The 13577-nt window shown below is 41.5% G+C and overlaps 1 protein-coding gene across 1 annotated transcript in view; it reads right to left on the bottom strand.

The window, feature by feature from the left end:
* Positions 1-1197: 1197 nt before the first annotated feature.
* PTPRM (protein tyrosine phosphatase, receptor type, M) overlaps positions 1198-13577 on the bottom strand; it is a gene marked incomplete at its 5' end in the record, with an annotated part of 157445 nt that continues 145065 nt past the window's right edge. Inside the window, 4 exons of the mRNA XM_009699945.1 lie at positions 1198-2094; positions 6459-6594; positions 8609-8772; positions 10531-10656. Coding sequence (XP_009698247.1) covers positions 2041-2094; positions 6459-6594; positions 8609-8772; positions 10531-10656 — 480 coding nt within the window. The remainder of the gene's footprint in view (positions 2095-6458; positions 6595-8608; positions 8773-10530; positions 10657-13577) is intronic.

The raw sequence follows: 13577 nt of genomic DNA, 5'->3' as shown, positions 1-13577 counted from the left end.
CTTCCTAACGCTAGGGTTTCCGAACAAATCCGAGCATAGTCCGCAACAGGCTGAAGTGCTGCAGGGTTTATCCAGGGACCATCGTCCTCCTCAGGGCTGGGGTTGTTTTTCCTAAGTTCTTCAGTACCTCTGTGCAATTTATAGCAATGGCTGGTACCTGCCAGCTACATTTTAAAGCAATTTAGAAAGAGATGCTTTCCAGCTGCAGAGGAAGCCTATCCTTGTGTCTTCAGATCTGAGTTCTGCAGATCGGCAACTGAACAGCCAGTTGACAAGCTGTGAGTCATTCTGTCCAAGCTGGATCTCTTAGATTTAGAGGCTCTCAAAACATTTTGACTGATGCATTTATATAGATATGCCCCCATTCCAGATGGCTAGCACATTAAAAGGATTTTTTTAAGAGCCGAAATACCGTGCGGTCTGCCGCTTCCTTGCATTGGGCTGCCCATCTCGCTTTGGAAGGCGTCCGCGTTGAGCTGTTGCTCTGTCTGCAAAGTCTCCTTGACACTTTGAGGTGGGAGAGAGATTTGCAGCTGCGGCGCACGGTGCAGCAAACCGTGGCTGGCTCATTCCCCTTTCCTGCTGCTTCCTCGCTGCCCTTCCTGCACCCGTGGACACGAGACAAGTCCCAGCCCGCTCACGGAGAGGGCCTGGGAGAAAGGGGAACCATCGCGATGCTGTGGAAGTGCAGTACCGCCGCTCTCAGGACAGGCAAGCGCTTGAATGGTGTAAACCTGTCCACTGGCAGTACTGGTAACAGCCCTGGTAACAGAGCAGTTTTACTCACTTTTTAAGCCCCCAGCCATTCCAGCATTGGTATCTTTAACACGAGGAATTGCTTCCCCCAGGAACAAGTGGTCCCTCACCCCGTCCGTAGCAGCCGGCACGGAGCGCGGGGCAGGGCATGCCCAGGGCTGCGGGCGAACGCGGTGCCAAGGCTGAGCACCGCTAAGCCCAACCTCACCTCTTCGTCATAGGCAGGGCGACGCTTGGGGTCTGCCTTTGCGTGTGTGCTTCTTTAAACATACATTTCCCCTCTTTCTATTTACTGGCACGGCACAGCTTGCTGTTGGCTGGATCAACACTGGATCACACAACAAACACGCTCTGGAGGTAGCTCAGTATTTACAAGAATTAATCTGAAAAGAGGCTTAGTTGAAGGCACTCAGATGCCAAGAGATATTAAATTAAAGGAGATTTTATCACGTATGTAATTATTTATTGAGCTGAGAATCCATACAAGGTAAACAAATGTTTACACTATCATACAGTAAGCATTTCCAGGGCTTAATAAAAATGATTGTCACTCACTGTGCTTCACAAAAAAATTCATTTTAATGAATAAATAATTTGATGAAATCAAAAAATATTTACAATATAAACAAATGAAAAAGCTTTGGATATATTAATCTGAGCTTCCTGTATTTTGCATTTTCTAACCGTATTTCTATCAAGATTCTCTCTCTGAAATGGTACAAAGGGGACAGAAATTACAACTCAACAAAGTTAACGTGATTTGGTACATGTCCTTCCATTAGTTCAGATAAGCTACATATGATTCATTTATTATGCATGTGTTAGAATACAAATATAACTAAAAATCATGTATTGTCAAAATGCCAGACAGCATTCTCCACAGAACAGAAATGTACACTAGGCTGTGACAATAACTGGGAATCACAGGCAACGAAATAGAACAGAAAAGTACAAATTCCTTCATAAGAATATAATTGTGCTCTCTCTTATTTACCAGAGGACCATGCTGCTTCACCACATCAATGGCTCCGTATGAGTACAGTGTTCAGCAACTGCCGTGTGGTTTGGGGTACGCTCGTATGGGTGTCAAGCAGCGGCATCATAGTGGAAAACGGGCAGTGCAAGCAGTTTTATAAACATCTGCTCGGGCTCTTAAAAAGAGCCAGTTAGACAAAGCAGTACAAGCGTGACACTGAGAAGTCTTCATCTCATTTACACAGGCATCATGAAGCGGCTTGCTTTGTTTGTGGGGGTGAAAGGAGGAACTTTGCGCTGTTTATGCAGTCAGCCAGAATTCAAGTACTCCAAAGCCACTTCATAGCAGAATTTGTACTGATCCTGAAAAATCAAAAGAAAACCGCAAAGTCAGTTATTGAAGGAACTTAATTAAGGGGATCGATATTTCTCTTCTGTTAAAATTAGTTACGAGCAGCTGCTGTCAATGGGAACCAGTTTGCAAATCCAATTTATACTCGGATAAGAAAATCTTTATATTAACGAGACAATAGACACTACACAGAGTAACTTATGGTACTGCTCGTATTAGATGCGTATTTAGCTGTTCTAATACACTTGTATGAGAAAAACTGATGACAGGTAAGCAAACTGACTTGCAACCCTTCTGTCATCTGTCAAAATGCTCATGTAGCACTTTACCAGAATTGGAGTTATTGAAATTCCTCCCTGGAAATGTTTGTCTTAAAACAGACCCAGTGTCTAGTACTTCCCAGACCGTAACTTTTATTTTAATGTCATTCACGCACTTGCTGCATTTCAGGGCAAGAGCTGCTTACCGTTCCTCCTCTACGCGCAGCCCAAACCCCGGCCGAAATACCGCTCTCTCCCAGTGCAACAGGCCGCTGAGACCAGGCCTGAGCTAAATTAATTGGATCTATTCCAATTAATTTTTAGCAATTAACAGTGATGCGCAAGTTAGGCTCTTAACAGCTCTTCTGTTACCCCGGCTAAGTTTTCGGGTGCCAACCCTGCGCTTCAAACACAGAGCTGCCGGTTTGGCTGGCCAGCGCTTGGAAACCGGGCCGATGCCAGGGAGGGAGAGGCCCTGCCGGTGGGAGGGAGACCCCTGCGGGTGGGGGGGAGACGCGGCCGGCGGAGCCGGAGGGTCCTGGCTGGGCCCCCTCGACGTCCGCAGCCGTACGGAGAGGCAGTGCTTTGGGCTGACCCTCGCCCTCTCTGCAACCTTAAATGACGCGGTCACTGACGGTGTCGCGGTTCTGTGTGCGCACACGTACCCCTCTTCTGTCTTCGTTCTTGCTACTTGCGGTATTTGGCAATACTACAAACATTTACATGAAACAAAAAGGCTGCCAGAAATACTAGGTGTGGGTTCCCTGAACCCAAGGGCTCTGGCTTCTAAAAATTCAGTTTGGAAACACCTGCCAGTTTTATGATTATTTCTGCCACTGAGATGCCTCTTTCTCTTACGCACTTTAATCAATTAATAAAAGACAACCAGGTGTGTACTATTATGTAGGAACACCACCAGACTTCACCAGCTGGCAGCACTCAGCCTTCACCTTCCCAACAGCACAAGTAGGAAGACTACAACTACACCGGAGATATTTTCTCCTTTTCATTGACACAAACATTTTAAGGGATTAACTCTTTTGGCCTGTACTTGGGATTTTGGGTCACATTTCAGCTGAGAAGAGAGTCCACCTCAACATGTAAGAGACAAAATAATATTACAACAATCAAAAAGCCATTAACAAGCACGGACAATTTCTAAGTTCTTTTGTTGAGAGCGGTCACTTCAAAAGAAAACAAATCTTAGGTGCACATATTGCCTAAGTTATGAAGGAGCTGTATGTGAGGTTTTAAGGTCCTGCAGGGTTCCATAAACTGCTTGTGTCTTCTTCAGAACGAGAAAAGAATAAAAAAGAAGGAGTATTATGTAAATTATTCCTTTTCTGCTTTTATTGCATGTTTCTAAATAAATGAAAATTATTCTGTAACTACATAACAGATCAAAACCAGAGATCAGCCACTCATCCATTTCCATTTTTCCATGCTCATTTTTATGCTGATTTACTGATACAGCAGAATAACTGTCATTTTTAGTAAACTGAATACCTGTCTTAAAGAGCAGACATATATTATTTCCAACTGAGTTCACTCATGTGTGTCCTTTGTACATTTTTATTATTCACTTGATGGTGGATATTAAAAGTCTCTTTACATTAGCTAGCTTCAGAGACGTATATATATATTATTTTTTCTAGGACACCTATTGGTAGGTCCAATAGCATTTATCACAAAATGCCTTGGGCATTCTGTAATAGACATTTTGCAATACCATGTGTTCCCTTTGTACGATGACTGAAGAATGTCATAGATTTCCGTACTGTATGGATGTGGCATTCAGATTTTACACCTGCAGGAAAACTTAAGGTTTCAATGAAACTAAGAAATGAATCTCTAAGTATGGACTGTAAAGACTGCCCTTCATCTAGTCAGAAAGTGCATAACAGGGATTGATAAAGCAGTCTTGAAACTACTTTTGTGAAATACTGTTATAACTCTGAGCACTTCATCTTTTACCACAGAATTTTACAACAGTAGATGAATATTACTGTTCTCATTTTTCAGGTATGGAAACTGAGGCAAAGACATATTAATATAAGAAAGGTCATAAAGGATAAAGTCTGTGACAGGATCAGGGAAAGACCTCAAGTGTCCTGATTCCCTTTTACCATGAAACAATCTACATGGAAATTGAAACCTTGCTAATTCAAATATTTGTTCCTACAAAGTAGCAGACCGAGACTGAAGAGATGTGGTTCTAACTCTGCTTTGTCAGTGAATTATGTGATAATAGGAAAAATCCTGATGGTCCCCTGCCTTCGTTCCTCTGTCTGTAGAATAAGGACAACAATACTAATTTACTCCACAAGTGCTTTGAAATCTCCTAATGAAAGAGCCTTACAAGGCCTCTCAGTGCCGTCCAGACATTCTCAATACCATCCTCAATTTACTAAAAGCTATATTTATATTCTAAAATAATACATTTAGCTTTTGATTAAAAAAATTCTCTACTGAAAAATGGAGACAGCTGCCTGACAAATCTATACCTGGAGAACTGTCACAAACGGGAATTTATAGAGAGCATTTTCTTCTATGGTACATCTTCATACTGGTAATTTTCTTTTTATTTCTATAAAATAAATGAATAAGAGATCAGTGAGTTCTGTGGGCTTAAGCTCTGGCAGAACAGAGAACGGCAGGCCTGCCAAGTCTCTATCCAAGCTATATTATCTGAATGAAGAAGTAGGACATTCTTCTTGATATCTAGAGAATAAAAACGTGTGGTTCTCAGCATGACAATTCTCCTCCTGAGAATATAAACTGGAGGAAGAGGAGCCCACTGAGCTGCTCCCTCCCACCACTGCGAAAGCAGTCAGATCGTTTCTCACTGATACGAGAGTCACAGTTCCAGACTGCTGGCTCATGCCCCTCTGCTGCTTGTAAACCTCCTCCTTGCGTTGCACAGCTGGCAACATCTGGCTTTTTTCCACGAGCCCGGCCAGAGCAGGGCTGAGGGCAGGCTCCGGGACTCTCAGGCAGGCTAGGCGAGAGCACCGCGATGGAGGACGTGGTGGGAGCCGTTCTTCTGCGGGACAGATGAGGTGCAGCCATACCTGTGGTGGGGCAGTGGGTAACCCTGCCCATCTACACATCAGCCCGAAAGCCTCACTCTTCCCAACAGAAATTCCTGCTTTCTGCCCTTTCTCCAGCGGGTTTCACACCTGGGACTCAGCTGAGTCGGGGATCTCTCCTAAAATTACAAGAGGTTGGAGCAGCTCTGTAAGATGCCTCCTGCTGGGCTCACGCTGGGCACGCTGTAGAAAAGATGTTGAAATACGACCGCAACTCGTTTAACCGGAGCTTGCGGAATGAGCCCAGATTGGTTTAGTGGCCCTCAAGCTGCCCAGATGCTGCTTCGTCCTGCCCGTGGCGCTCAACGGAGTAGAGCTGCCTCTGGAGCAGCCACCTCTACAGCGGGATGTTGTCAACCAGTGTCTTTTATAGCCCAGGCTTCAGAACGGGCTGTCACGCTGCACCCATCTCCGAGTACAGAACTACACGCTGGAGCGTAAGAACCTGCTGGTTTAAGCTGTTCTGCAGCTCTTCTGGCATAGCAGCTGGCACTTCAGCAATTCCCCATTTGAGAAAAAAAAGCTCATAAAACACTCTCTAGGAAAATAATTGCACATGGCCCCTTGTTTCTGAACTTCTTTAATCTTTCTATGAGATACAGCAACCATAATTAAATGCAATATTCTGGATGTCAAACTGAAATTCATGGCTTTGATAAATATTAGGCGATTAAGCTATTTATAAAATATATAATTTGAAAATCTGGCATTTCATTTTACATAACTATTATTTCTACCATGCAAGGGCTGCTCTCCACTTGGCTCAGCCTGCTAGAAAAGAAAATTAATAAGGATGTTCAGCTGAAAGTTTAAAACTCTTAAAAAATTCAAATGAACAGAGACAAAGTCTCCTTGGGAAGAAGGCAGTGTAAAAATACTCTTACAAGTGAAGTGACTTCATTATCCCCTTTGAAAATGACTTGCTTGCTTTGTGAACAACTCCCACTGCAAATCCTGTAAATCTTACTGAGTCTTCTGAGGAAAAGGAACATTTTCTATTTAGTGGTGCAGTTAAACAGCTCGTACCAGAAGGTCCACCATGTTAGGCTTATTATTCCTCAGTGTCTTCACAGCATGGAATACATCAACAGCCCTCTGATGTCGAAGCATTTCACAAACAATACTGATTGCACAAAATGTCCCACTGCGGCCACCTCCGTTCCTACAATAAAAGTGATAAAATGGCTCAGTTACAATTGAGTCTATGTTACAAGTCCGTACAGCACCAGGGATGGCAACAGAAGGCATGAGTTCCAGTAGGGAGAAACCAGGAACATTCCTGCCCCCGAAGGCTGCCGAACCCTAGGCAGAACACGATTTTTAATTGGAATTAGTGGGCTGAAAGACCTCAAAGCTACGATTCAGAATTCAGCAGGCTGAAAGCCCAGAGGGAACTGAATGGCTGAGTTTTGCACCACCTGTCAGTGAATGCTTGAGACAGCACAGAGAGGATGCTAAAATAAGGACAAGGTACTTTTAGATTCGGTTCAACACCCCTTGGCACTGTCAACGCACAAGGTTGCAATGAGCATCAGGCCTGGAAGCGTTACAGAGAAAGTGGATCTTTTCAATTCTTTTAGTCCAGATCCCGGCGCTTTCCTCCTCCAAAGGCGTCTTGGGGGAACAGGGAAAGCGCCCGAAGCCTTGTGTGTAGGAGCAGGCAGAGAGGCCGGTGGCCTGGCAACGGCTGCTTGTAAAAGTGTGTGGATTCCCCCTCCACCCACCGTGTCAGAGGATGAGAACCAGAAGTGACTTGCTAACAAAGAAGCCAGGCACAAATGTTCATGTGCATGATCAAATACAGTATTTAATAATACTTTATCCCCCGTTATTTTTAATCTTTAAGAGAATCTCTTTCTTTCTGGAAGCCCTATTATTTCTACAGCTATTCTAATCAGAATCTTTAGGCTGCGCTTCACTGAAAATAATAAACCTTAATAATTACCAGAGTGCAGACTAGTTAGGTAGCAGGTCTTTCAAACCAGCTTCGCAAATGGTTGATTTTCAAAGGAAGATACAAACGTCGCACATCTGTCACATCCAGGCAGTATGAAAAGAATGCTCTCTGCTGCCAAAACATTGCCTGATATTGTGGGACTCTTTGAGAATTTTAATTAAAATAAAGTAATTTAAAAGGATTGCATTAGAGCTTTTTCTTTCTTTACTGCCTGGAAGTGACGCATGTGTGATGTTGTACAACTATTTAATATCATCAGCCACCTCAGAGATAACAGTAATTTGCACTTCAAAAGGGTCTTTTCAGCTAAAGATCTCAAAACATTAATTAATCACACTGCACAATGCTCCTTTGATGAAAGTATTATTATCCCCATTCTACAGATGGGGAAACTGAAGAGCAATGACTTGTTCAAGGTCAGTGATAGTGGGAATTACTAATACACTCTTAGATTTTCCTCCATCGCTCTAACATCAGGTCCCAACTTTTGAAAGTGCATTAGTGTGCGCTTTTCCTGTTAGTGCCTTCCTTCTCCATCATGGCAGCATCTTTGAACAGATGTTTAGAGGAAGAGGGATACAACTTCCAGCACTGAGGACTCCATCTCAAAAGATCACCTACTGCTGAGGGCGAACAGCAGGTACAAGTATTAAGCCATATCCAAAGAAGGATGGTGGCAGAGTGGGTGAGAGCCTGCACGGTGGAGCACAAAGGTCAGAGGAGGACAAAAATACATACCATTATTAGAGAAAGGTAAGGCAATTACAGGATCATCATAACTGGTCTATCATACCACTTTTACTTCTGTGCTTTATGTCTGGAAGAGGAATCACTCCTCCAATGCTACTTATTTCTACAGATCTTATCTGTAGAAATAAAAGGTATGTGGTTCTGAAGGTACGATTTTGATTTACTCTGAATAAATATGCACGTTTTCCATTTGCAAAAGTCACTGGACATCTTTATATAAAATAGAGTTAACTTGTACCCATCATCTTTTCACAGGGGTCTACCAAGGGACAGAGGGGAAAACTCATGAATCAACATAAAAAATCATATAATTCCTCTTGTATTCAAAGCTTCTAAATGAGCAGCTGTATTATTTCTCCAGTTTCAGATTAGATGGATGCCTCTTCACCTCTTCACAAATCTTTCAAAACCGGGCACAGATTCTGTACCAGCATTCCCTGGCTTTCTCTCTTCTGTTTCCAGTACTCACAAGCAATGTACAACCGTGCGTCCCTCTCCCCCGTTATATTCTTCCTGCCACTTCTCCACCTGGCGGATGAGCTTCAAGAAGGAGCGTTTGGAAACCGGAGTGTCTCTGTACATGGGCCATCCCAGGAACTGGAACTGCTGCACCATCCGATAGCCGTCTTGGGGCTGCAGAGATTCAGATAACGAGCAGGAAAAATAACAGCATTTTTTTTGGTACATAATTTAGATACTTTCATCAGTGAGGAAAGTTGTTCAAGCAGATCACCGCTGACAAACTACTAATGTAATTTCAACTGCCCTTGAGTTGTTAGAACTTTTAATTTCCAACAGAGTTATTAGAACAACAGGTTTTAAATGGAGTGCTACACAAATAGACTAGAATAGAGCAACGGTACAGCTGCAGGATCAAGCAAATAATTAATTAATATCATAGCAGCAACTTGGTAGCAAAGAGGGAGCTGCAACACAACTTCAATTAGATACCTTTTTTTTTATACGCTTCAGCATTTTGAAGAATGTTTGCGTGCTTCTGTCTTTTTTTACGAGAAAGGTCAAAACCTCTCAAGATATTTTGAAGCAGGAAACATTTAAAAAAACAAACGAAATCCTCAGATGTTTCCGTCTTATAAAAAAAATCTAACTACATTTTATTTTATTGTGTGCTACTGCAGCAGTCAGAACCCCTCTGGTGAAACATTACCGAACAGTTGCTTTATGGTGACTTAAAATAAAAAAGGAGCATAGAACAAGTGTTGGTGGCAGAAAATTACAGTCCTTTGAAAAGGGCATAATAAACACACACGTGAAAACTGTGTTCGTAGTCTAGGATTTGCCACTTCCACTTCTGTGCAAAGTGAGGGCATTTTAGTACCACTTTTAAAATGAGCAACGCACAGAAGTGTCGACATTACCATTTTTCCTCTAGAGTAAGAGGCAATAGAGAGGAGGTAAGATTAACAAGATAAGGGAATAAACCAAAGTGGATGCAGCATTAGGTATGTTCTTCAATGGGTTTTGTCTGCTCTAGGTCAAAATTTGGAATCTACTGATTTCTTGGCCAATTTCTGTTGACTGACGGCCCCTCTTCCCAAAGCGCATCAGCCAGACCCAGAGCCTGCTAAAGCTCACATTAACGTGTCTGGAGATTGTGGTTTTCTGTTGCCACGTTTACTGCAAATGCAAGGCCTTCATAGTGTTAAGGAAGTATCTTGAAGCTTACAGTCTCCTTCCCTGTTTGGATATTAGCATGTTTTTGGGTGTGGTTTTGGGAACTTTCACTCTCCTGAGAGCTACCGGATCCCAGGGCTTTCCTCAGCAGGGAGTGCTGCTTACTCCCAGCTAGGTTCTGCCGTGATCCATACTCCCATCCCTTGGTGGGATGGAAAGAGGTGCCTGGTCTGGGGTGGAAGCTTTTTTCCACTCAGCTTGAAAGACAAGCCTTGTTTAGTCTTCCGTCAAATTTACTGGAGAGTAAAAGCTGGATATGGGAATGTACTTACACATATTATGAAGTGTGATTACTGGGACAGGATCTTCACTAAAGCCTGGGACTGGTATTGAAAAACACGCCTAGTATCGGTGCACAGCTTTCTTCGCATGACACGGGATGCAAATATGCTAGATGGCTAATTTCAAACTGCTGAAAACAGCACTGATTTTGGCATTTCTTGGCTACCATACAATATGAATACTGCATTTATTTCATTTGCATTTAACACACTTGAGATATGCATTAAAATATTTTTTACTTTAATTACACGTAGAAGGCTTTTTCCTCATTGATTATGGTGTGACTCAGTATTGCACCATTGCTTTCAAATAAATAAGCTGAAAAATCAGAATAGTTTAACTTTCATTTTTTGTGATTTGAGTTGAGTCAACTCATCTACTGAGACAGAATTGTTTTGCAAATAACATCCTTACTCTGGCTGCATTATAAATTCGGAATATCCGGCTGATTATGTCTTCTTCTAAATCAGCTGATACAAATTCCACCTGAATAGGACCGTGTCGGTGTACTCCATTTTCTGGCCAGTATTGAGGACACAGCTACAGAAGACCACAAACATAAAAGAACACAGTTAATCACTTTGAATTTCCTGCTGCCTCAATATACTTGTCTAGACTTTTCTTTGTGCTACATTTATTACTGAAATTGTCACACAGTACCTTTGTCTACTACACAGTGCACCGTCTTCCACCCGATGCTTGTACTTGTGCGGAACAAGTTTAAACAAATGCCTTTTCACTTAACTGAACCTGCTATTGCTTGCTGCTGTACTTGCCGTTCTCTGGTATTTGCAGTAACACATTTCTGATGCTCAACATCAATTCTGCAATACATTATGACAAGACGGGTGGATGCTGTCAAATATTACCGTATCTTGGAGACAGCATGAAGCCTAAAGACCAAAGGCCTGGCATCTCCAACTGTCCTGCAAAGTCAGTAATAATTCAAGCTACATCCGAATGTGTGCTTTGTACTATGAAGGGTACATCAGTTCTCCAAACTCAGGACTTTCACATTTCCCCCGTGACCGATGATATCAGCTAATATCAGCACTGCTTTATATTTTCAGCGAATGCTCAATTTCAGCTTACGAATGCTACCTGAAAACGGTAATTATGCTTTCTTTAGTGCTCAGAAAACATTACTTCTAGGTATCTAAAGATCACAAAGTAATATTTCCATTATCTTGCACAATTTTAGTGTCTAATAATATCATGATGGCTTAATCCAGGAACCAATTATCATCTGTGTTAATACTTTAAAGATTAAATCAACACTTTGCAAGGAGGTTTTTGAAGCTAGACTCTGCTTGTCCATTTTTTTCCATAAAAATCTTAATGATTTTTTTTCCCAGGGATATTTAGAGCAGTTCAAACATACAGCTATTGCAAGTGTTCACCAAAATTAAGTATGAACTCATGAAATTTTGTTCGCTTGCAGAAGCATTGATGTAATATTTGGAATTTTATTTCATTCAGTAAAACAGCTGTGGTCTTCATTCTGCTGCATTGCTGTTGGTGATCCAGAGCTGAGCTGACAAATCACATTTACTCCAGATGTTGTTTTGCATTTCTTATAACACTTAGTCCTCAACAAAGCCGTTTAGAGATGACTGCATTTTAGGAAAACATAATCATTTACTACATCAATTAAAAAGAGAACAGGGTCTGATTTGCAGGAGTTCACTTTAACAAGTTAAAACCAGAAATTTCGAGTAGGAAAATATATTTTCATTTATTTTAAACTCTCCACATCATTCAGTCTGCTGAGCAAATTACTTTCCAAATATTGTCTAAATCTTACACAAATTGTTGTTATGAAATGTGCCAGTGTACAGGAAGGCAAAATACAGTGCATACGACTAATGCAAATGCCCGTGCTCAGATCATTTAACATGTGCACACTTTAGCACACGTCTTTCAAATACATAGGAATAGTGTTCTAACAAGGCTTTGAAAAATGCTTAACTGATAATAAGCAGAGCTGTTTGCTGGAGCTGTTTTAGGAAGCCAAGGTTTTCACGTTCTAAAGAAACCAAAAGCATTTAGGGCTGTGCATTTTGCATCCACGTGATGCTGGCAACTCTCTGTAAGTCAGAGTCACTGTGAAGGGTTGAATTTCATTTCCCAATAGAGCATAACCATCCACCTAAACTGTAATATCTAAACAGAACTGTAAACACTCCATATATACATAAATAATAATGATAACAGTAATTATTTCTAAATCTGAATGTAATGCGTGTTTATAATAAGCTCTGCCCTCTCTCCACTTCTGTTTGCTCTGAGGGTTTTGAGATTTATTCCTAATGAAAAGATTGTTACTCACATTAGAAGGAAAAGGTTGAACATGTTGCAGAGGCAGGTGCATTAACTGCATATCCCAATAGCTTTCAAAAGACTCCGAGGCTAAGAAATTCTTGAAATAGCCATGCACTATTGTAAATTCAAAACACAGCCTACAAATTAAAAATACTCTGTTCAGCAGTCCCTAACAGTCTGACTCCCTTGAGTCTTTCCTTATTCACTCAGAAAATAATCTTAGACTCATGAATAAAAGTTTTGTCTTTCATTTCTATTTTTCTCCCTGTAGACAGTTAAGGGCTTAGAATCAGAAATTCAGTCTTTAAAATAGCGTGTGGAATTCCTACACAGTCCTTTGAAACACAAAACGGAAGAATTAGAATGTTTTAAAAACAAATTCTTCATGTTAAAAAGAAGTAAGAGGAAACATTTTTCTAAGTGTGTGCAATACTCAACAAAGTTGAGAAGATTCTTGATCATATGAAGAATAAAAATGACATGCAGTCTGCTATAAAAAATAACAACTGCTTTTAAGCAATAATTAGCAAATATTCACACGTTAAGAATCCAGATTACCACCACGTTATTCGGCTGGTGCAGTTTGTGGGACCAAGGAAACTGTATCTGTGTAAGAACCTGGAACTGCGCAGTTGCGAGCCAGGCTCTCGGACGCCCCGTGATTAATGCTAGTGATTAAAGTGCCAAACCAGTAGGTACGGTTTTCCAATTTTCTGAAGAACACGTACAGCATGCACAACTCTTTTGTAAGGTAATTACATTCCCCCATACATTTTGTTGCCCTGTTTTCTCTTCCGAAGGATGCTTAGTCTCCAATCTTGTTTAGTTCCTATCTCCTTGCTAACAATGTCGTTTTGTGCCAAACATAACACAGATGTTCACACTGGGAACACCTGTCCTCTGGGAAGCAGACCCAGGTCATTGACCAACATGTTGTTGGCTTTTGTCTGTGACTTTTGGTTATTATTAGCATGTTTCAAACTTGAGTCAGAATTCTACAACCATCATTTTTGGTTTTTAGCGGCTCTTCCCAAAGCATGTTCTCTTATCAGAATAAATTACAGGCGCATGCACGTATGTGTGTATGCATTAACATTTTGGTGGAGAAGTTGCTGATGGTCGGATTTATTCATCTTTCC

The sequence above is a fragment of the Cariama cristata genome, unplaced genomic scaffold (assembly GCF_000690535.1).
Source record: "Cariama cristata isolate BGI_N322 unplaced genomic scaffold, ASM69053v1 scaffold8685, whole genome shotgun sequence".
Lineage (NCBI taxonomy): Eukaryota > Metazoa > Chordata > Aves > Cariamiformes > Cariamidae > Cariama > Cariama cristata.
This window is presented reverse-complemented; position numbering and strand designations above follow the sequence as displayed.